The sequence below is a fragment of the Sus scrofa genome, chromosome 4 (genome assembly GCF_000003025.6).
Source record: "Sus scrofa isolate TJ Tabasco breed Duroc chromosome 4, Sscrofa11.1, whole genome shotgun sequence".
Taxonomy (NCBI): Eukaryota; Metazoa; Chordata; class Mammalia; order Artiodactyla; family Suidae; genus Sus; species Sus scrofa.
The window spans coordinates 109,269,002-109,293,649 of NC_010446.5; the positions used below are offsets into that span (position 1 = coordinate 109,269,002).

A 24,648-nucleotide genomic window follows, 5' to 3' on the forward strand; every position below is an offset into this window, starting at 1 on the left:
TTTTTTGTTTTTTTGTTTTGTTTTTGTTTTTGTTTTTGTTTTTTTGGTATTTCTGCCATTTCTTGGGCTGCTCTCGCGGCATATGGAGGTTCCCAGGCTAGGGGTCCAGTCAGAGCTGTAGCATCCGGCCTATACCAGAGCCACAGCAATGCAGGATCCGAGCCGCGTCTGCGACCTACACCACAGCTCACAGCAACGCCAGATCGTTAACCCACTGAGCAAGGGCAGGGACTGAACCCGCAACCTCATGGTTCCTAGTCGGATTTGTTAACCACTGCGCCACGACGGGAACTCCCAATGTGTGTTTTTTAACTCATATATTTCAGACCTAATGTGTTCATCTGGGGAATGATTTTTTAATACAGTTTCCTTTAATTTTCCTATAATCTTCACTGATTGCACATATTTAAAATTCTTGGTTTGTATGTTTTTATGTTTTAGTAACTCTTCTTTAGAGTGTATTGCATTTCATTCATTCCATTTGTTTTCCTCTGAAATATGTGAGATGCTTTGGTTTGTGATGTTATATTCTCCTGTTGACTGTAGCTGCTTTACCTGATACCATGTTTGTGGCAAGGGCCAAAGGTTTGACCCATATTTATATCATTTTTCCAGGAAAATGAAGGAGGGTATGTGGGTTGAAATCTAGAAGAGAGAACTCCAGGTATCTTCAAAACAGTCAATCACTCTCACTTGCTGTCTCCCCACAAACCAACTCCCCCAGACAGGGCTTCACTGGACTTAAAGGATTCCCTGGAATTTGGGGAGGAGGGTGTTTCCCTAAACTGAAGCTATAAGCATTGGGATTTTGAGAGAGATGGAGAATGAATGCCTCAGTCTCATAACATTTATCTATCTTATTCAACTCCTTACCTCATCAGTACTCTTTTGCTGATCCGATATTACCATCATGAGTTCCTGCACCAGGAATCTGGACTATTTCCTTAATTATCTTCTGCGTGAACAGATGTTGACAATTCCAAAGGAATGTGGGAGAAGGACAGAAATAAGTTAACACTGTCTTTCTCTGACCTATTCTTTAACTGTTTTCTCTGTGTTCTACTTCAGATTAGAGCTGCTTTCTTCTCTACACATTCATTTTAGACACACTTCAGCTTCCTCAGGAGTTTTCAAATTTTCTCTTAGTTTTCAGAGTATGTTTCTCTTTCATAATTTAGAGACAAGAACCAGCAGCTCATGGTAGCTCATCATTGTAGCAATTGTTGTATTATAATTGTTATTTGTAATACTTGCAAAGAAAAATCTCAGCAGATTCCTGGTGCAAAAACATAAGATTTTGTTGAGACTGTGTATCACAAGCTAACTTTTCCCTCTGCCCAATTTTGCTCCCTTTTCTTCCCTTCCACACTGATCCCTAATAAACTTCCTGTACATCAAATTATATCTCAAGATTCCGCTTCCAAGGGAAGCCAATAAGCGACAATGAAACTCATTTATAAGAAGTGCTGATGTATGTGAGGACAAGCCAAACTGCAAAGTAAGAAATGAATAGTGAGAAAATTGAACAAGCCAAGAATGGGCAACTCATTCAAGTAATTTTGCGTTCACAGACAGAAATATGACCAAAACCAAGACAGTGTAAGGAGAGTTCTCCCATGGTACAGCAGTTAAAGATCCTGCATTGTCACTGCAGCAGCTTTTGTTTTTGCTGTGGTGTTGGTTCAATCCCTGACCCAGGAACTTCCGCATGCCATGTGCGTGACAGAAAGGAAGAAAAAAAAAGAAAAAAAAAAAAGACAGTATTACGGGCTCACCACCCTGACTCCTAGTACTGAGATATCGGAATGAAAGATAAATGCCAGTTAGACATACAGGATTCGGTATCAGTAAAATTAACTTTTACTAAAGAGTAAACAATAAGTATTACTTTCTATATCAGGACAAGATCTTTCATCAGTATTAGCTCATTAAGGAGTTAGGAGAATGAGTAACCTTCATTTTTAAGGGACAAAAATAAACCTGGAACTTGGCTACTTTATGTCAGTTTCCCAAATTTTAACAGTATGAGTCAGTTTACATCCTTACTGCCTATAGCTGATAAAACTGGATCTTCTAAAGCACTCCTCCCACAACTTCCGTCTAGCCCCAGCTAAATTAGAATGTCTACCTCTTAAACCTGAGACTTAAACCACTTCTTGGATAGCTGATTTGACTTCTTAGAAAAACTTATGAGAAATTTTTATCCAGGGATCCAGATAAAGATGCAAAAAATAAGCCTATGTGGGCAATTAAATTTTTTGAGACTGAAAACCTACGATAATAATTTCGCGTGAGGTATAAGGATGGGGTGGAGGGCAAGGGGAGGATAAGTCTCGAGGCAAAGACTGAAGAAAGCGGATAAAATCGAGAAACCCTCAGGAAGTAGCAATAATACGGGCGCTGGCCATAGGCAGGCGTCTAAAATTCTCTTACGCAAAGAATGCGTATGTCTCCAAACGAGCCTTCTGTTAGCTTTTAAATCTGGTAGGAGAGGAAAACTTGCACCAACGGCGAATATAAAAGCAGAAAATTTACGACTGACCCCGGAAACATTTTATTTTGCGTAGATATCTGGAGAATTTTCTTTTGCGATTCGTTACTTGATCCGGAAGGAGACATAGCAAATGTCACCTGTGATTGGGTCATAGCATAAAGGCGGGGCCTTAGCGAGCCAGTCACCTTGGCAACAGGATGTGACGGTGCCGGAAACCGCCAGGCCAGCTTTGCTCCCGCTGGCGGCTTCGGTGGGCGGGGTCGGCCGAGACGGTCCGGCTGATCTTCATCAGAGGCTCGGCACCGACAGAGGCGGTGCCATTAAGGCCACGCCTCCCGCCTGATTCCGGATGCCTGCGGAGCGAAGTCCTAGGCTCTAACGGGGCGGAGACTCGGGCTTGTTCTCTTAGAGGCTAGTGCCGGTCCCACCCCGTAAGTCACTTCGGTTCTTCCGGTTTCTGGTGGCTGCGCCGCCTCCCTCCGAAGCCTGAGGATACGCCCTCTCGGGAGCCTGTTGTCGCCCTCCTTTCTGCTTCAAGCCCCCCTGAGTTGCTCAGGCGCAACTCCAGCCAAACATTCTGTCGCTCTGGTTCTCGGCCCTTGGAGACCTCGACCCCCATATACTGCCCCCTTTCCTGGACGTACTGGCCCCTCCCACCCCTCTAAAATGTCCAATAACCTACGGAGGGTCTTCCTGAAATCTGCAGAGGAAAAGTCAGGCAGCGCCTCGCATTGGTAAGTACCGGTTTCGAATCTCCGGCGACACACCCGCCCCTCGCCCGTCTCTTAGCAGGATGTGGAGTCGGCCGCCGTTTCCTGACGTTCTGCAGTTCAGATGCCTTTGATCCCGCCGGGTGAGCACTCTAGGGGGAGTGCGCGGCGCTTCGGCTTTTAGAGCCCTTAGAGCCGCTCCCTCTTGGAAACATAAACCCTCTAGAGAGTCTGTGACACAGACAGCCTCTGCCTTGGCTCCGCAGCCCTCCAGCGCCTGAAGTTTCATAGGCTGACTGAGTAGATCTCCACAGGAGAGGAAAATCAACATGGCCGGCGCTCCTGTGTGACCCACATCATCTGGAAGATTCTCGCGCACTCGCAGAAAAACACGCAGCCGTCAGCGCGGATTAGCAAGTGCAGCACGGGTTGCGCTGGACCTTCAGGGAAAATAGCTGTAATTAAAGAGAGTTAGTGAGAAGGGAAGGCTTTTATTTTTGTGTAATTGACAAAAGTATATGAATATAGAACCTGAAAAATTGTTCTGGAATAAGGGAATCGATTTTTTAAATTTTCGAATACTAGTTTTATTTGAAGATAAAGAGAAGTAAAAATAGAGAAATTATCATGTAAAATCAACCTTTTGGAACAGCAGTATTTGAAGCAGGTGTATTGAGAATGCCATCTCGAATCGGATGTATACGTAGAGGAACTACGTTTGAAGGGGAGAGTCCAGCATTTCTTAGAAGGACACTTATTTGTAAATTTAGACAATGGTTTATCACTAACTCAGTAGTTTTTTAAGCCTATATTAATCAAGATGAAATGAAGCTGGAACAAAATTGTTAGCTAAGGTAGAATATTTTGAGTTGTAATCTGCCTGGTTTGTGGGTATATAATAAATGGTGAGAGGAAAGCTAATGAGTCTCTGCAGAAGGAACATGTGAAGAAGAAACATGGAGAAGGAGATAAAAATCATGGAAGAGCATTTATGTTTGAAGAAAACCAGGCTTGCTAAGTTTAATCCTCGCTTTGCTGGTTAACTATTTGTGAGGCCAAGTGACTTGGTTTTCAGTTGGCCAATAAAACCACCTGAGGGTATTTTAAGGATAAAAGAATGAATATACTAAAATACTTAAAATGTAAGAGCATTATTTAAATGTTAGTTATGTATTATTATCATAAGATCACAACTTTTCTTTCTGTACAAATTTTAGCCCAGGAAGTAAGTAGATACAAGTAGATGCAAAACGTAATTGGGCCGTGAGCTGCCTTGTAGGTCACAGACACGGCCTGGATGTGGCATTGCTGTGGCTGTGGTGTAGGCTGGCAGCTCCAATTGGACCCCTAGCCTGGGAACTTCCATATACCACGGGTATGGCCCTATAAAGAAAAAAAAAAAGGGAGAAAAAAAAAAGGAAGCGAAAACAACAACAAGGAGTTTACATCGTGGCCCAGTGGTTAACAAATCCGACTAGGAACCATGAGGTTGCGGGTTAGATCCCTGGCCTTGCTCAGTGGATTAAGGATCCTGCGTTGCCATGAGCTGCGGTGTAGGTTGCAGACACCACTGGGATCCCACGTTGCTGTGGCTCTGGCGTAGGCTGGCGGCTACAGTTCCGATTAGACCCCTAGCCTGGGAACCTTCATATGCTGTGGGAGCAGCCCTAGAAAAGGCAAAAAGACAAAAAACAAAAAACAAAAAAAACAAAAAAAACCCACAACAACAAGAAACCCTAATTGTAATAAACACTTTTAAAAACTTGCATAATATTCTAAAAAGAAACAGTTGAGGAGTTCCCGTGTGGCGCAGCAGAAATGAATCTGACTAGGAACCATGAGGCTGCAGGTTCGAATCCCTGGCCTTGCTCAGTGGGTTAAAGATCCGGTGTTCCTGTGAGCTGTGGTGTAGGTTGCAGATGCTGCTCGGATCTGATGTTGCTGTGGCTGTGGCATAGGCCCGTGGCTACAGCTCTGATTGGACCCCTAGCCTGGGAACCTCCATATGTCACAGGTGGGGCCCTAAAAAGCCAAAAAAAGAAAAGAAACAGTCACCAAAAGTGGTGAGATAAAGCCATTATTGAAGAACTGCCAAGAAGGAAGCATTGTATTTCAGATTGTAACAAGAGCCAGATTTTGTACATGTATGTTTTTTGTTGGCTGTTTTTGGTGGAAGGAGGTGGGGAGGCAGAGGTAACACATATGCAAAAATAGAATTACTCTTTAATGATGGTTCATCTTTTTCTATCTTGTTTTAGTACCTGGATATTTGATGATGTCTTATTTACCCTGATTTAACACAATTTGTTTCAGGATTACATGCTTTTGCAATATCAGAAGTTAGAGTAAGGACCTTACGTTTTTATTTATTGTGTACTTTGTTATCCAGTTCCTACCCTTATCTATCTATATTTTTAAAAACATTACAAATTGAATTATGTTTTAGTTACATTCATCAGAGTCATTTGGAGTTCATTAACTCATTGGTATAATGCATTATTTTCATCATCTTTGAATGTATTTATTTCCTCATATCCTTGAGATTTTAAATTATATATTTGGGACATTTACCAGATGCCTTTCTGAAGCTGTTTGACACTTATTTCAGTTATAGTTGCTTTTTTGATTCTATTCTGTTTTGTAAATAATAATCTACATGATGTCCAAATATACTTTTGTAAATCATTGAATTAATGTCAGCTCTCTGATTGAATACTTCATTTTCTTATTTTTCTAATAATATCTTTGATGGTACTAAATCATTTATTTTCTTCATAAGCTTAAAATGACCAAATGATTTTCTTACTGTCTGTAGATGCTGGAATTTTTCTTGAGTTGCTTTCCTCTTGTAAAATCTTTCAGTTTTGTGATACAGAATGTTTGTTGTTTAAAAAGTATCTTAATTCATCAGGGCATAAAAGGTAAAACCCAAATTTAATACTATAGTACAAAGGAGAAATCTGGAACATATTCGTGGTAATGAGCATTAATTTTATTTAGATTTTGGCTCTCTATGCAAAGAACAAAGCAGGAGAATGGTACAGTAGAGTTTCAGAGATGTAGGTGGCATTATAGAAAGAAGGTGGAGTTATAGAGACTGAGATTCATATTCTAGTTCTCTACTTATTATCAGTATTGTTCAAACATTTGGTTAAAAAATGTTCCCTGAGTGCCTACTGTGAAATAGACTGTGCTCAATGGAAAGACTGAGAAATAGGGTTTGGGCCATGCCCATGAAAAGACTTAAAGTCTAGGCAGTATATAATGTAATATCCTTTTTAATAGTGTTATGCACAGGATGAAACTGTGAGGGAATAGAGAAAGGAAATTATAAGAAATATTTCTTGAGCATGAGTGCGGGAATATAAGTATCAGCTACCCAATTAAAGATGCAGGCTAGGGATTTCCCATTATGGCTGAGCGGAAACGAATCTGACTAGCATTGATGAGGACGCAGGTTCGATCCCTGGCCTTGTTCGGTGGGTTGGGGATCAGGCGTTGCTGGGAGCTGTGGTCTAGGCCGGTGGCTACAGCTCCAATTCGACCCTTAGCCTGGGAACCTCCATATGCTGTGGGTACAGCCTTAAAAAAAAAAAACAAAAAAAACCAAGAAAAGGTGCAGGCTATGTCCAAGCAGAGGGAATTGATAAAGCACCAGGATAACTTGTTAGTAGCAACTGGTATTTATTGTTTGATTATGTATTACAAGCAGGATAAGCAGATTGCTTTTAAGGATTTGCTAAAGAGATTATGCTTCATCCGTTAGAGATCCTTCCGAGGATTTTAAGAAAAGAACTGTCATGTTCAGGTGTCATTTTAGATAACTGATGGTCGTGTGGATTTGAGAGTGAGGGATCAGGCATATAAAGATTCTATAGATTCTATTTCCCTTTTCCTTCCAGAGATTCTGAGAGTCTGAACTAGCTAATATAGAGTAAGGATTGGAGTCAAAGTAATATAGAAGGGAAAATGGGCATACCTTGTCAGTTATGTTGGCATGAAGAAAAGGGAATCAATTATGATGCCAATTTTCTGGGTAGATATTGGTAAATTAATTAAGATGAGCACACCTAGAAAACAATCAGTGAAATATTTGAATCTGGGACTCAAGCAGGGTCAGAGTTGAAAATAGAGACTTGTTGAGTCATCAGCTTAGAGGTATTATTATAAAAGCCTGTGATAATACATCCTGTAATAGTAGGAATTAGGATGTCATGTGATTGGCAATTGGCTTCTATCTGCCTTTGACCCTTGGTTCTTAAATAGGGAGCTAAAAATGAGTATCCTCAGCAGGGGGCCTGGTTTGGTTAGATAAATAATGTTTCACTGTCAGTTCAGTGTGCCTTTAGTTTTGTACAGTGTAAGTGTTATTATTTCTGCTTTTTTGTGTGTGTGTGTGCGCGTATGTAAAAGAGAGACATGTAAACCATGCAGGCTAATTGAAATCTGCTTCATTAATCTCTCGGTTTATGCATGAATTTTTGGGACTTCGTCATGTTGGGGTTTTGCTAAAGTAAATTCAAGAAAGTGGATAGGATCATGCAAAAGAGCATGTTATTCTGAATAAGTTATTTAATATTACTAAATCTCCATTTTCTTCACTATAAAATTGGAGTGGCACTGTTGACCTTGCTTATTAGGATTAGAGTGAATGACAATAACTTACAGTTACAGATCTATCATGTATATAATATCACATGGTACATATTATCATATATTATTACATTATGTACTTTTATATACTACGTATGTACATAATGTTAAATCACAGAAGATAAGATAGAAAAATGTTTCCTAGCAGATAAAAAGCATCGTTTGCAAAATTATTTATAAGGAGTTTCCACTGTGGTGGCTCTGGTTGCTGCAGAGGTGAGGGTTCAATCTCTGGCCCAGTGCAGTGGGTTAAAGGATCCAGCATTGCTGTAGCTGTGGCATAGCTCACAGCTGGGGCTCAGATTCAGTCACTGGCCTGGGAACTTACATATGGCCTGGGTGTGGCCATAAATAAATTCTTGAAAAAATGCTTATTAACCTGCAGAATTTTTTATCATCCCATATCTGATCTGTGAATGCTTCCTGTCAAAATCTGAGTAGTCAAAAGTGTCGGGAGTTACATAATATTAAAAGTATGTTGGGGGAGTTCCCGTCATAACTCAGTGGGTTAAGGATCTGGCGTTGATGTAGCTGTGGTGTAGGCCATCAGCTGTAGCTCCATTAGACTCCTAGCCTGGGAACCTCCATATACCGGAGTGTGGCCCCAGAAAGAAAAAAAAAGTTATGTTTGCTTTCCTTTTATGGAAGTTCTCACTTTTTCAAAAGATTACCTGATTCATTTACTTGTTCTTGGACGCCAATTATATATTTTAATGGAAGATGATATCTAGCATATATTGGGAGTTTATCATAATCCCAACCAGTTGTTTATTTCTCATAGCAAACCTTAATGTTCCCATTTCACAAATGAAGAATAAGAAATTCAAAGAGATTAAGTAAATTTACCAAAGTTCAATCAGCTAATAATTGAAAGGGCCAGAGTTAGAAACCTGTAATCTTTAATGTATTCCTTCCTCTGTTCTCTTTTAAAGCCTTAAACCGTATTATGTTTCCAGTGTAGTTTCTGTTAAATCCTAGCCAGTTTAAAGTAATTAGCATGTTGATTCTTCTTCTTTTAAGCAACCTAACCAGAGCATGGTATGCAGAATCTGATTCTAGTTTTAATTCTGACCTTAGCTAGTAGGATATGACCTTTAAGAAGACAGAGTTTTTATAGAGTTTTAGTATCTTAAATGGAAAGGCTCTTCTAGATCTGCAAAAAAATACATATTGATCAAAGAAGTATGAATCACTTCTTTCCTTAGCATTCTGCATTTCAGTTTAATTTTTAGAATTAATTCTATTTGTTACTAGGAAATGTGGCACCTTAATAGCTTGTGGGATTCCTTTCAGCTAGTTTTATTGTCTGCAATGTGTCGCTTGCTCTATTAGGTGTAGAGAAAATAGATATGAGTAAGATAAGCTACCCTTAAGGAATTTATGGTCTCTGATAGATTGTATGAATCTCTACTGACATATTGATGTAGAGGAAACTGTATTTTCCTTCTCTTTTTGGAGGGAAAATGGAGGAGAAGAGAGGAAAAACCTATGATTAGATTTGAAAATAGCTTGTGCAATATAAACGCTTTTTATAAAGTGGAAATGTAGGGGCCATATAATAAAGTATGTGAATGAAGTATCAAAAGCCTGTGTGATTTGTTTAAATACTATGCCAATTAAAACATGCTTGCTTCTATGCAAATAATTATAAAAGTGTGGATTATGCTCTGTTGAAGCTTTAATCTTGTAAACCAGATGTTACTGACTAATGAAGTACATAAACTAAATGAAAGTAAGTGATAAAAGGTATTGAGACAGTTCAATATGTTTGAAATATTTGAAGGCGCATCATTATGTTTTATATATTTTTTTGAGGGCCTACTGTGCTCAGTATTGGAAGAATAATTACAAAATAAATGATATAGTCTTTGCCCATGAGGGAATTTCAGTCTCACCGAGAAAAACAATACTTTGCTCATTTAAAAAAATTGGGCACTAGATCAAAGGCAATATAGAAGGCGTTATATAACTGCTAGCATTAGTGAACCAGTGAGAATGCCTTAGGGATTCCAAGCTGGATGAAATTAATGAGTTTGAGGTACTAGCAGATATTTTGTGGAGAAGATGGTAATTTATAACTATGTTTTAAATTGTTAGAGAAGAAAAAAACCTTGAAGAATAGAGTAAATGAGGTACATGGGACAATCCCAAATAGCAGAGATCTCTATGATAAGATCAGAGATTTTATGTTGAGTTATAGGTGGTACTGTTGTGAAATTGATTGGGCCTGGATTGTAGATGATTTTCACATCATGCTGAATTGGCGATGATAAATTATGAAACTTTGAGCAACAGAGTTCCTTCGTGGCACAGTGGTTAACGAACCCGACTAAGATCGATGAAGATGCAGGTTCCATCCCTGGCCTTGCTCAGTGGGTTAAGGATCCAGCTGTGGTGTAGGTCGCAGACGCAGCTCGGATCCCATGTTGCTGTGGCTGTAGTGTATGTAGGCCGGCAGCTACAGCTACAGTTCTACCCCAGTCTGGGAATCTCCATATGCCACGAGTGTAGCCCTAAAAAGACCAAAAAAAGAAAAAGAAACTTTGAGCAAGAGGTTAACAGGATGAAACAACAGGATGATTTAGTCTGCCAGAGATATGTAATAATAATAGCTACAGTCAGAAAAACTGGTTTTGAAGTCAGAACCCAATATAGGGATGAGATATTGAGGACTAGATACAAAGGTGATGCAGGTCTGTGGGAAAAAAAAACAAACAACTTGGTGATTCATTCAGTACATTTATTGAATATTTACCCTTTGTAAGCATCTATACAAGGTACTATGGGTGAATCAGAGATGAATAAAGAGGGTAGTAAAGGTAGATATGACTAGGTAATTTAAGATCTAAGTGACTGGAAAATAGTAGTACTGACACATGACTGACTGATACTAAGAATGCTAGTTTTCAGCAGAGAGCAATTTTACCTTTGAAGTAATGGTATTAAAAGTGATGTTTTGTCAGTCATCACAAATCGAGGTCAATATTAAGGAATAGGGATAGAAGGATATAACATGAGAGTCATTATTGCAAAGAAGACAGTTGATGGTAATAACAAATCTTGAACACTGGTGCAGTCTTTATGGAAGAATGTCTTGAAGGAAAAAGAGTTAAGAACTGCATGGAGGAGTAGTCATGTTTGGACACTTAATATGCAGAAATGATTAAGAAAAGGAACATTAGGAAAGACAAAAGAAACATTGTACACAGTGGAAATCTTAATAGGAAGAGATTCAAGGTGGGCGGACAATTTGCAGTGTGAGTTTCAGCAGAGAGCGCCTAGGGAATGAGGAGAGAGTACAGCCAGATTTAACTGTGAGAACACATTTGATAATTTGAGAATAAGGTGTAGTAGATAACAAAGTAGATTGCAAAAGAGAATGGGCTTCAAGACAGCTTTCTGGCACTTCAGTGACAGGAAGTAGATGGTCTTAATGGTGGTTCATTAACACCGTCTACCAACTTCCTGTCACTGAACTTGGCACACATCCCAATCTCCTCTCCAATCCTACATGACTTCAGCGTCTATATGGAAGCTTTGTCACCTGGTCTTTCAGTACAGATATCTTTTTCTCTAGATTATTCTCCATTCTATCATCAGCTAAAAACTTCTACAGTTCTTGTTATCAAATGAAATGACTGCATTCACAAAATTCTTGATTCAGGCATCCTACTTTCCAAAGAGGCGTTCCTATGTTTCTAGCCTAGTTGTTTTAGGTATTCCCATCTGACTGTTCAACTTTATCTGGACCTTCGGTCCTTTCCATTTATTTTCTACCTGTATGTTAGCCTTTTATGTTCTCATGTCCTTCCTATCTAGTATAGATTCTCTGTTTCATCATTTGATCATTTTTTCAATACCCTAAAATCTTTTGCTCCTCCTTGATTTTTGTTATACCCTTCCGAAGCCACCCCAACCCTGGTCGAACTCAGTGATTTACTTTCTCTTTGCCTATACCTGGTGAAACAAGGAAAATCTCACAGGAGCACAGATTGTGGTATCAGTATAAAATCATAATCAGTACCTGTCTCCCTGGGCCATCAACACTACCTGATGACTCTGGTATTCTCTGAAGTCAGCTTATTCTCTCACAAAGACTGTTTCAGATCTTTTGATTCTCCTCAGTCTCCCCCTATTTTTGCTCTTCTTAGCAAACGATGTCATGTCCTTTTTTCATAGTGCAAATAAAAGTCACTAGATCAGAATTACCTCAACCTTCTAATGCCAAATCTTTAAGTTTATTTATTTTTGCCACACTCGTGGCATGTGAATATTCTTGGGCCAAGGATTAAACCTGTGCCACAGCAGCAACCTAAGCTGCTACAGTGACAGTGCTAGATCCTTGACTGTGCCACATCGAGAACTCCTGTTTAAATTTTTTATTTTGATTTTTCTTTCTTTCTTTCTCTCTCTCTCTCTCCCTCTCCCCCTCCCTCCCTCTCTCTCTCTCTCTCTCTGTCTCTCTCTCTGTCTCTCTCTCTTTCTTTCTTTTTTTTGTCCACACCATGGCATGCAGATGTGCCCGGGCCAAGGAGCCAAAGCTTTAACTTACCTGCAAATGCACCTAATCTCTCTTCCAGTTCTGATGAAAAGAGATACTTCTCCAGCTTTCAGTCCCTTCACCTGTCCTATGGTCCCAATTTCCTACCTCCTTTTCAGACTTCACATTATTATTCCTCTTTCTCCTTTATTATCAGTCTCTTCCTTTTGATGACTCACATGAGCATTTATGCTCTAGTTAACCTAACATTAAAAAAAAAAAAAAAGATTGCTTCTTTGACCCCATTTAGTTTCCAGCTACTTGTCAGTTTTTCTGTTCTTTTTTACAGCCAAAGTTCGTAAGAGAGTTGTCTGTCCTTGCTGTCTTCATAGTCTTTCTTCATATTCACTCCCAGCAACTTCTTTCCTCACCAAACTATTCTTTTAAGGCTTTAGTGACCTTCATGCCATTAGTTACAATATACATTTTTAACTTGCATCCTACTTGGCCTCTTAGAAACTTTCAATAGAATTGCCCAGTTTTGGGGAGTTCCTGTTGTGGCTCACCGGGTTACGAACCCAACTAGTATCCATGAGGATGTGGATTCAACTCCTGGCTCACTAAGTAGGTTAAGAATTCAGTGTTGTCTTGAGCTGTAGCCATGGCATAGCCCAGCAGCTGCAGCTCCGATTCAGCCCTTAGCCTGGGAGCTTCCATATGCTGCAAGTGCAGCCCTAAAAAGCAAATATATATATATATATATATATTTTTTTTTTTTTAACCAGTTTCTCGAAACTCTTTTCCTTTGGCCTCCATTGCATCAGAATCTTGGTTTTCTTTCTACTACTCAAAAGAACATGGGAAGCTGATGAAATGTTTTAAGCAGAGAAGGGCCAGTGCTAGAGTTCTGAATAATTTCAAGAGAGTTTAGACTGAAGAAAAGACTGGTTATGAAACTGCTATAATAGTCCAAGCCAGAGATGATGTATGCTTGGACTAGAGTAGCGACAGTTGATTTGGAAACAATTGAACAGATCAAGATAAATTTAGGAAATAATACCAGTAGGATTTGTGATAGATTGAATACAGAGGGTAAGAAAACAGGAATTATTTGCTCTGACTTAAGCATCTAAGGTAGTTGGGATGACATTTACCAAAGAAAAAAAGGCCATGTTGAGTTTTAGGTGACTTGAGATTCTGAATATAAATGTCAAGAGGGAAGTTGGCCGTATAAGCCTGAATCTCAAAAACCTAAGATATGAATATTTGAATTGTTGATATATAAATGGTAATTTAATTGAAATCATGTATATAAAATAAATCATCTCAGGAATGTTTACAAAGTAAGAAGAGAAGAATTCACTCTAAGCTTTGGTGAATTCCAACATTTTAAAATTGATTCAAGTAGATGAGTTGGCAAAGACAGAGGAGTCACTACAGAAGTAGAAGAATGTCATATCTAGGAAGCCTTGGGAAGAGAAGGTTTTTAAGAAAAGATGTGAGCATTTTTTGTACTCATCCAAATACATCATTTATCATGTAAATTGCCTATTTACATGTGCAAGTACCCAGCAGTTTAAGTTTTTTAGGGATTGTGGGTTGAACTAGCTTGAAGGCTAGCAAACATTTTCTGTAAAGGGCCAGATAGTAAATATTTTAGGCTTTGTTGGTCATGTGATCTCTGCTTCAGCTACTCAACTCTGCTGTTGCAGCATGAAGGCAGCCATGTACAATACATTAAAAATGGGTGTGGGAGTTCCCATTGTGGCACAGCAGAAGCAAATCCAACTAGTAACCATGAGGTCACAGATTTGATCCCTGGCCTCGCTCAGTGGGTTAAGGATCTTCTGTTGCCGTGAGCTGTGTTGTAGGTTGCAGATGCGGCTCAGATCCTGCGTTGCTGTGGCTGTGATGTAGGCCAGCAGCTATAGCTCCAATTCAACCCCCAGCCTGGGAACCTCCATATGCCACCAGTGCAGCCCTAAAAAAAGGCAAAAAAATAAATAAAAATGGGTGTAACTGTACTAAACAAAACTTTACTTATGGATACTGAGTTTTGAAACTCATAATTTTCACTTGTGACAAAGTAGTATTTTTTGATTTAAAAAAACAAACAAACATGAAGACCATTCTTAGCTTCTGTACTGCACAAAAACAGGGAGGGGGGCAGATTCAGCAGACCTTTTCCTCATAAGTGAGCCTGGTGCCTGAACCTTGACAGACACTCAGTAAATTTTGGTTTAATAAATTCCAATTGAATAAGTTCTGATCCAGGTTATATTTGCTTTTGGAGGGATGGAGGTAGTGAAGGTGAGTTTTCATCCTCAAGCTGTCAAAGCAAGAATTCATACTTTCATTCACGTTCAATCTTCTCTGAATTTACTGAATGTAAATATTTACTGAATGTAAATATAACACTTTGAAGCACTGTCAAATGGCCAGAAAACTGTTTTAAATATTTGTAAGGATATGATTATGTTATTTTGGGTTGCATGAAGGTAAAACTGAATCCAGTACTTCCTAGGATACATAGAATTTTGGGCTTTGATTTGTATTAATCCCTGAAGCTTTAAAATCACCTATAAACAGTAAAACACAACTTTATACATCTGAGAAGTCTCATAATTATTATTTTTCATTCTTAAATTTTTTTCATCATTTGATCTTAGTCATAAGGCCATGCTGGGTTTATAGGACATGGATTTTGCACCCTTTATGCTAGAATTTAGCATGAGAAACAGTATATAGAGTAGTAATAAAAGTTAATGTATAATGACACCTTGTGATATGAACTGTGAAGGAAATTAACAGGTGTACTATTGTTAATTATGTAGGAGGGGCAATGGTAGTTCAGGTGGCCAGAAAATGTATTTTCTGGGAAGTATCATTTATGTTATGTAGGTGGGTGCAGAAAACTAGGTAGCATGTGTGATGGCCCTGAGTCCCATGAGGGCTTAGTATTTTCCAAGAACTGAAAGAAGCTTTTAGGTATATATAACTTAAGGTATCTGCATTTAAGAAGTCTATAAATAATTGATTTTACAAACAGAAACTTGTATGTGTTGGATTAAAAAAAAAATCAATCAGTGCTAAGAAATAGCTCATAAGTATCCAGGTCAAAATAGGCTAGATTAAAAAATTTATTGACTGGAGTTCCTGTTGTGGCTCAGCAGGTTAAGAACCCAGTTGGTATTCACGAGGATGCAGGTTCGATCTCTGGCCTCACTCAGTGGGTTAAGGATCCAGTGTTGCCATGAGCTCTGATATACGTCGCAGATGTGGCTTGGATCTGGCTGTTGCTGTGGCTGTGGTGTAGGCTGGCAGCTGCAGCTCTGATTCAGCCTATAGCCTGGGAACCTCCATATGCCACCGGTGCAGCCCTAAAAAAGGGCAAAAAAATAAATAAAAATGGGTGTAACTGTACTAAACAAAACTTTACTTATGGATACTGATTCAGCCTATAGCCTGGACACTTCCATATGCTGCAAGTATGGCCCTAAAAAGCAAAAAAAAAAAAAAAAAAATTCCAGTGTATTCCATGTATATTGCAAACTGTTCAGCTGAAATGATGTTGCTGCTATAAATCTGGATTGGCAGACAGTTGTAACTGATATGAGTAGTTGCTATACCAAGAGCTGTTTAGCACCAAATATCCAACTGTGCTGAAACAATAAAGAAGAAACTGGTTCCTACATAAGTAACTCAGTTTAGTCTCCAGAAGTAGAGTACACTAAGGTATCACTAATGTACACTGAGGTACTCAGAGGTTCCTTAAGCAAAAGAAGAATGGGAGTCATCAGAATGACTTGGGAAGAACACAGAACCGATTGGGCAGAGGGAGAAAAGAGTGAGGGAAACAGGATAAGCATAAATGGAGGGAAAATGAGAATCCTGATCAGTAATAATAAAGACAAAGGACTAGAGGAAAGAATTTAAGGAAAAGGAGACAGGCGGATGCTAATAGTTTAAGAGGAGCATATTCCAGTGGGCAAAATTTTATACAGGGTAAAACCTTCAAAAAATCTAGTTTTAGGAATAAATGCTAGTGTCTTATGCCTATTGCCTAATCATGTAAGAAGATCTAAATCAAAGGTAACCATATCTTTGATTATCTCCTCTACTTGAAAATCTTTGTGTTGCAGTATTTCACTTTGAAAACTCAAAGTGACAAATTACATACTTTTATTATATTTTATAAATTTTTATATTTTAAAAATAATATTTGCAAATATGTTTTTAAATAAAATGTGTATACCATGTAGTATGTTGTATTTATTTACTCAATGTTTTTTTAAGTGTTTCAGGCTGCATGTACCAAGTAGTTCAGACGATTGGCTCGGATGGAAAAAATCTTCTGCAATTACTTCCAATTCCTAATTCCTCTGGAAATCTTATACCACTAGTTCAATCTTCAGTCATGTCTGATGCTTTGAAAGGGAATACAGGAAGCCCAGTTCAAGTTACTTTTCAGACTCAGATTTCCAGCTCTTCCACAAGTGCACCAGTTCAATTGCCCATTTTTCAGCCAGCCAGTTCTTCAAACTATTTTCTTACAAGAACAGTAGATACAGCAGAAAAAGTTAGAGTTACTTCTGTGGGAACTGAAAAATTTACCTCATCAGTTTCTAAAGTTCAGAGTCATGGTGTGAAAATTGATGGACTCACCATGCAAACATTGGCTGTTTCTCCCTCCTCAACACAAAATGATTCATCTTATATTTTAGTAAATACCCAGAGTCTTCCAATGACTGTGAAATCTCCAGTTTTGCCTTCTGGGCATCATTTACAGATTCCAGCCCATGCTGAAGTGAAATCTGTACCAGCGTCATCATTGCCTCCTTCAGTTCAGCAAAAGATTCTTGCAACTGCAACCACAAGTACCTCAGGAACAGTTGGGGCCTCCCAAATACCAACTGTTATTTATGTATCTCCTGTAAATACAGTGAAAAATGTAGTTACCAAGAACTTTCAAAGCATTTACCCAAAACCTGTTACAGAAATAGCAAAGCCAGTGATACTAAATACCACACAAATTCCAATGAATGTTGCTAAAGAGACACAATTAAAAGGTGGTCAGCATTCTCAAGCTGCTCCAGTGAAATGGATTTTTCAAGAAAATCTACAGTCTTGCACTCCATCTCTTGTTCCTGTTAAATCTTCAAATAATGTGGCTTCAAAGATTTTAAAAACTTTCGTAGATAGGAAGAGTTTGGGAGATAATACTATGAATGTGCCACCATTGAGTACCATCAATCCTAGTGGGACACAAGCCAAAAGCATACCTATTAAGGATAATGCTTTGGTTATGTTTAATGGGAAAGTCTATCTATTGGCTAAAAAGGGGACAGATGTTTTGCCATCACAAATTGACCAACAGAATTCTGTTTCTCCTGATATTCCACCAAGAAAAGATACCTCACAGATAGTGAGTTCAAGTCCAGTCACAGAAATATCCAGAGAGGTTGTAAATATTGTTTTGGCTAAAAGTAAATCTTCCCAGATGGAGACAAAATCACTTTCAAATACCCAGCTTGCTTCCATGGCCAATCTAAGGGCAGAGAAGAATAAGAAAGTGGAGAAACCATCTCTTTCTACCCTAAACCCACATAGTATGAACCAATCCATTAACTACTTAAAACAGAGTAAGACTTTATTCTCAAAGCCAGACTTTCCAGATGGATTTAGTACAGGACAAAATGCCCCCAGAAAAGGAGATATCATCCAGAGCATAGAGAAAATAAGTTCCTCTGTTGATGCAACAACTCTTACTTCACAACAGTCTGTTTTCAGAGACCAAGAACCAAAGGTAATTTTCCCATGTCAGGGTGTTCTTTTTATCTATGTATATAGAACAATTTTCCTTCTTAATTCTCAAAGGTAGTTATCTATGATAGCTCCTTTTCCCTCTCCCATCCTCCTCTTCATCACACCCCTGTCATACACACACAAATTCTTAATTAAGTCACAGCTTTCCTCTGAAGGAAATGTTTAAGGAGTGTAATAGAGAGCCCAAGCAGTATCTTTCTCTTGAATCATTTGGCATGCCAAGTCTTTAAAACAAAATTAAACAAACAAATCACAGAGCAGCCAGGTTTAGAAGAGTTGGAGAAGGATAATGTGAATTCAAAGTTTAGTAAAATTGCTGTGTGTATATATTCATACTTATATTTGTACATATAAATACATATACGTACATACATATATATTTAAGAGTTTTTAGCATATGGAGAGATTAATATATAGGAGAGCTGGGATTTGTTTGTTTTGTGGTGGTTGGGAGTATTTTTAGGTAGATGGTTGGAAGGTTGGGACATGGCTAATTAATACCTTTCAGTTATTTGTGGAAAAAGAATTTATCAGCATCTTGATTGGGTTTTTTGTTTGTTTTTGAGCATACAGCTTTCCTTTTCCATTTTTTAGCCCTCTTTCTGACTTCTTATTCAGTTACCCAACATATCCACATAGTTACCTTTCTGTTCTACTTAAGATACGTGTATCTGTGATCACTAAATATTTGGACCCACCTTTTTCTTAGAAGTTTACTTAATGATATCAGTATTTCTCCCCTTCAGTACAGAATGCATTGAACTCCAGAGATGGAAGGAGGTAGATTCCGATTTAAATATAAGATTGATTTAAAGGTGTAAGAGTTTTCCAAAAGACGACAATTTCCAAAATAATGCCGTATAGATCACTTTAAAATTTCATCAGTCCGTATTCTTCTTTCATTTCTTTGAGAATTTCATTTGTTTGTTACTTTTCTAGCGCAAGAAAGTGAAATTGTAAGGGGACATTTTGGTTTTGCTCAGTTAAGTTCGGTTTTACAAGTGTGGGAGGTAAGGCAAGGGTAATGCCACCCAACCATTTAGAACTTTAAAGCATGATATTTTAAGTAAGATGAGGTAATCACGTAGTTGCTAGTCTGATAAAATAGCTTAAGTAATTGGCAGTATCGTTTGTGTGTTTTCTTTTCCTAATTTCAGATCCAGAATGAGATGGCATCCACATTAGAAAAAGTCACTCAAGAAAGAAATGAGAAGAAAAATTCTCAAGGAAGAAGCAATAGGGCATCATATCTGAAGAGTGATGCTGAACTTAAAAAGATATTTGGTCTCACTAAAGAGTTGAGAGTGTGCCTTACTCGGATTCCTCACCATTTGGGCTCTGGAGAAGGTTTTGATTCCTTTAGCTGTTTGGTGAAGAGTGATACTTGCAAAGAGGCAGAGTTAATAGTCAAGGAGGAAGGGAGAAAACAGGTAATAGATTTTAAAGTGTCCTTTGTAGGTACTCCAAAGAGACATGAATGTATTAGTTTTCTTAATTTGTTTTATTTCAAGTGTGTGCATTAATATGAATGGTAGTTTTTACCAAGTTTGCACATATGTGTATTATACCAGAACAGTGTTGGAGTTCTTTTGTGGCTTAGCAGGTTAAGCATCTGATGTTGTCACAGCAGCAGCTTGGGTTGCTACTGTGGTACGGGTTTGATCTCTGGCCCAGGGGCTTTTGCATGCCATGGGCGCAGTCAAAACAAAACAAAACAACCAATGTTAAAAAGAACCATATGTGTGCAGGTAAAATTGCATCCCCAGTTAAGTAAAAATGTTGTTTCAGATGTTTCAAATTAGCCACTTGCTTTTTTTAATCATAAAATTACAAGAAAGTGACTTTTTAATTTCATCCTACTTTGAAGATGCTATCTAAAGTAACAGAAATGTTTCAAATTATCCACCTGCTTTTTTTAATCATAAAATTATAAGAAAATGACTTTTTAATTTCATCCTACTTTGAAGATACTATCTAAAGTAACAGAAATGTAGAAAATATAAGCATGCAGATAATCACTGCAGTATTGCTCTTAATAGAAACATCTTAAGTCTACATAATAATGATGAAAAGAAATATCCCTATAACTTTGCCTATTGATGCTCTACTAATAAATATTTCATTATTATATTGTTTAATATCCTGAACTTCAGATCAGAGACCAGTCAGCCTTTCCCAGTGATAGTCTTCCATATATGCCTACCATGCAGAGGAAAAAAAAATTAAATTCTACTTCTTGGGCTCTTCACAAATGGTTGTTATGTTTTTGTAGTGGATCAGTATAGCTTCTAATACTTGACTTAAGCAGGAAAATGTGAATTAAGCAATTTATTCTCAGTGTATCATAAGGACATTGCTGTTCACTTTGATACCATACTGTGGCAAACATTAATTTCTTTCTTGGTATATTTTATTGAGTTGAACTTAATTGCTGCATATTTGTATCTGCAAGTTTTGTTAAATTTGAGAGTACTGTATATATTTAGCAGTAATATTTTGTTTTTCTTTTGGAATCTTACTCAACATTGCAACAGGGTTTTGATAAGAAAAGAAAAGCAAAAACTAATAAGAAGATGGATCATGCAAAGAAGAGAAAAACCAAGAGTGTTTATAACACAGCGGTAAATGGTGGAGCTAATGAAAGCAGTCCCCAGCTCATTAGCAGTATTTTGCCATCTTCAAATGTATCGCACCATAATATTCTCTCAAGCTCTAGCAAAACCAGAGAAGAAAAGAGAACTGAGGTGGAACTCTATACCCATGGGAACCAGGAGAAAGACACAATGAGTTTAAATGCAGCTTTTGAACAAAGCCATTCCTTCAGTAAAAATTATGCTGAAGATATTTTTCCTATGACACCACCTGAGTTAGAAGAAACTATCAGAGATGAAAAAATAAGAAGACTTAAGCAGGTGCTGAGAGAGAAAGAAGCAGCTCTTGAAGAAATGCGTAAGAAGATGCACCAAAAATAATAAAATGTTGCTATTCTTAAAGACGTAAGAATAGCTGTGTTTTTTCACACACTTTTGCATTAAGTTAATTATAGATGCATTCTGAAAGTGTCTTTTAATATGAAACGTGTCTTTATGTCAGTTGATTATAAAATTTTATTTAAGGAATACAGAAAGGCTGATTCACATATTAATAATCTACACGGGGTATCTGAATCTTTGTCTGGATACCTTCTTTTGGAAGAAAAATTTTTCTATTTTTCTATTATATTAACTGGAATTCCCCAAGTTTGAATATTTATTACTGTTTGTAACTCTAGCTAAATTGCTCAGATGTTATTCCCACAATAGGTAATTGCTGTGTACTACTGAAATTATACTAGCTAAGAGAGGCAGTCAGCTCTAAACTTAGCTTTGCCAATGGGCTTTATATGTATGTTTCTTTACTCATAAAATGATGATACCTTCTACTTACCATTGTTGTAAATTTTAAAAAAAATTCATGAAAGAAAACTATTATAGCAGCATTATTTAAAATTTCAAACATTTCTGAAGAATAAGGGGCACTTTTTTAGTAACTTTTACAAAGTAGTTTCATATAATCCAGAATGGGTTTTAGAATTCAGGCTACATAATGTATTATTTGCTTAAACTGATATATTATTATTTGTAGGCAAATGCTTCCTTTTTTTCAGAATATGTACATAGGTGACTTGGGCTGTATGAGTAAATCTGAATGTGGCCACCTTTAATGCTTTTTAAAATTGTAAAGTGTAGCTGTTCTTAATAGAGGCAGACATTTTTCTATCTGGTTATCTTTGTGTTGGAAAGTGGTATAGAAATAGGAATTAAGGGGAAGGAGGAAAAAGTTATTTTTTAAAAATGATTAACAAATTCCTGGAAGTAAGGTCAAATAAAACATGTACAATGGCAACAAAAGAGAAAACAATAAATTAGAAAATACTGAGAAAGAATAGAACAAATCCAAACTGAGTATCAGCTAGAGTCTCCTGGCTTTTTGTTTTTTTGTAATAGTTTTATTGAGATAACCCACACATTATAAAGTTCACCCTTTTAAAGTGTACAGTTTAGTGTTTATTATAATAACAGAGTTGTGCAGCCATCAACATGAACTAATTTTAGAGTATTTCCATTATCCCCAAAAAAACCCTCATCTCCCTTAGCAGTCACTCCCAGGCTCTCCTTTATTCACCTCTTGGCAACCACTAATACACTTTCTGTCTCTATAAATTTTGCTGTTTTGGACTTTCACATGTATAGAATGAGTCAGTATTTTCTTTTGTGACTGGTTTCTTTCACTTAGCTTATTGTTTCCAAGGTTTTATCTGTGCTGTGGCATGTATTAATAATTATTTTTTAAATTGCTGAGTAATATTCCATTGTATGGATATACCACACTTAATTTATCCATTTATTTGTTTATGGACATTTGGGTTGTGTACACTTTTGGCTATAAGGATGTTATGCTGCTGTGTTACTATGAACGTTTGGGTACATATTTGTGTGGGCATATGTTTTCAAGACTCTTGGGTATATACCTAGGAGTGTAATTGCTGGATCATATCCTGATTCTTTGAGGAACGGTCAAACTATTCCAGGGACACTTTACTCCCCCTACTGCACCAAAATGGGTCTTGCTAAAGGACACCAGTGACTTCCATGTTGGTAGATCTAATGGCCAGTTGTTAGTCCTCTTAATTTATAATCTATCAATATAAATATAGTTTTGTGGATTATTAACACTTTAAAAATTTTTTGAACATTAATAAAGAAGTGATACATGGGCATTATGGAAAAACTTAAAATATAGCAAGCTAAAATATTAAAAATGAGAATTTCACTTCCCACCAAGCTAAAGTATTAAGTCTTGGGTCTGAGAGATACATAATTAAAGGCTATCAGTAAATAGATATGATTTGAAGTCATGGGTCTGGATAACTTCAGTTTGGGAAATATATAAAACATATATAAACAGAGAAGAAGGAAAAATTATGGGCTTATGCCTGAGTATATATAAGGGTTGGAAAAAGGGCAATCTTAAATCAGTTTTGAGGACTGGAAGAAGAGATCATTGAATGAATTGTATTTATAAATCATTAAATAGTGCCTGATACATAGCAATATATTAGTGTTTGTTAAATAAAATCCTCCTAATAAACATACTGCATCCATCCTCATTTTGTTTCATTTTCTTACCTCTTTGTTTCAGCCTCCTTTCTCCTTTTGATTTTTCTGCTTTATAATTAGGGCTTTGCTGCTCAGGGAATCATCAGGCACCCACATTTCTTCTGATAATGTATTCCATGATATGGAAATGTGGCTTGAATCCTTTACAGCAAAATTCTCAAAATTTGTCTATACTGATGGTTTCAAACCCCTACCCTCTCATTCTGAAATTCGCTCAAATTAGTTTTATCTTTACCACTCCACTAAAGCTAACTCTAGTGATTAGTTCTTAGTCTTTATCTTATTTGACTTGTCTGTAACATTTGACAATTTTTACAAGTCTTTCATTGAAATGTGTTCTTCACTCTGCTGCCAAGACACCAAATCGTGATTTCCTACTCCCTTAATGACTGCTTCTTAGCCTCTTTTGACCGATTTCTTTCCCTTTTCCATGATCTCTTAATGCATTAGTGCTTAATGCTTACAGCTTACTCCTTGTATGTCTTTTGTTCTACACCTATGTTCACTCGTGATAGTCTTATCTAGTTCTTATGGATCAAAATACCATCTATATATAGGAACTCCCCTTTGAACTTCAACATTTTGTATCCAAATACTTTCTTGACATTTGTTTGGAAGTCTAAAGGGCATCTGGAAATTAAACCTAGGTTCTAATTATCATCCACACCCCAAATTTGCCTCAGCCAAGATCTTCTCTGTCTCAGCGGCAAATCCAGGTTTCCACTCATTCAGGTGGAAACATTTGAAGTATACCTTGATTTTTCTTTTCTTTTCTTTTTAAAATCTTTAGGGCTGCACGTGCAGCATATGGAAATTCCTAGGCTAGAGGTCAAATAGGAGCTGCAGCTGCTGGCCTACACCACAGCCACAGCAATGCAAAATCCAAGCTGCATCTGCACACAGCTCCCACTGAGTGAGGCCAGGGATTGAACCTACATCTTCATGGATACTAGTCAGATTCGTTTCTGCTGAGCTACAACAGGAACTCGTGATTTTTCTACACGAGTTTCTACAATGAGTCTGTTAGGAAATTTTCCTGTCTTACCTGGAATCTGACCATTGTTTACCACCCCTACTGTGACAACCTTGCATTATATTTCATTTGGATTATTATAATAACCAACTGCCTCCTTGCTTCCACCAGTGTCCTCTTACAATTTTTACTTAGCACAATGGCCAAAAAGTTTTTATTAAAAGTATAAGTAAAGAGGGGTGAAGGGCCAAAAACCAAACAGAAAAATGATAAAAATACGTGAACAGATAATTCACCCTAAAAGATACAAAAATAACCTTCAAACATGGGAAATACTCATATTCTCTCAAAAT

General features: G+C 37.6%; 1 protein-coding gene across 3 annotated transcripts; it reads left to right on the plus strand.

Annotated features, from left to right (window-relative positions):
• LRIF1 (ligand dependent nuclear receptor interacting factor 1) lies at positions 2,561-23,312 on the plus strand. Of its 3 annotated transcripts, none has more exons than XM_005663569.3 (4): positions 2,565-3,228; positions 16,634-18,143; positions 19,321-19,593; positions 20,698-23,312. In XM_005663569.3, exons 1-4 carry the CDS (start codon positions 3,161-3,163, stop codon positions 21,133-21,135), a joined length of 2,289 nt encoding a protein of 762 aa, XP_005663626.2. In that variant the 5' UTR covers positions 2,565-3,160; the 3' UTR covers positions 21,136-23,312. The 3 variants fall into 3 exon arrangements, with proteins under 3 accessions (XP_013852728.2, XP_005663626.2, XP_005663627.1); XM_005663570.3 differs by having other exon boundaries at positions 16,642-18,143; XM_013997274.2 differs by lacking the exon at positions 16,634-18,143 and having other exon boundaries at positions 2,561-3,228.

Bases quoted from the DNA above. Each gene is read 5' to 3' on its own strand.
- LRIF1 (XM_005663569.3), top strand. From the start codon at position 3,161: ATGTCCAATAACCTACGGAGGGTCTTCCTGAAATCTGCAGAGGAAAAG. The intron at 18,144-19,320 runs GTAATTTTCCCA...TCCTAATTTCAG, and splicing joins TCAGAGACCAAGAACCAAAG to ATCCAGAATGAGATGGCATC. The intron at 19,594-20,697 runs GTAATAGATTTT...ACATTGCAACAG, and splicing joins AGGAGGAAGGGAGAAAACAG to GGTTTTGATAAGAAAAGAAA.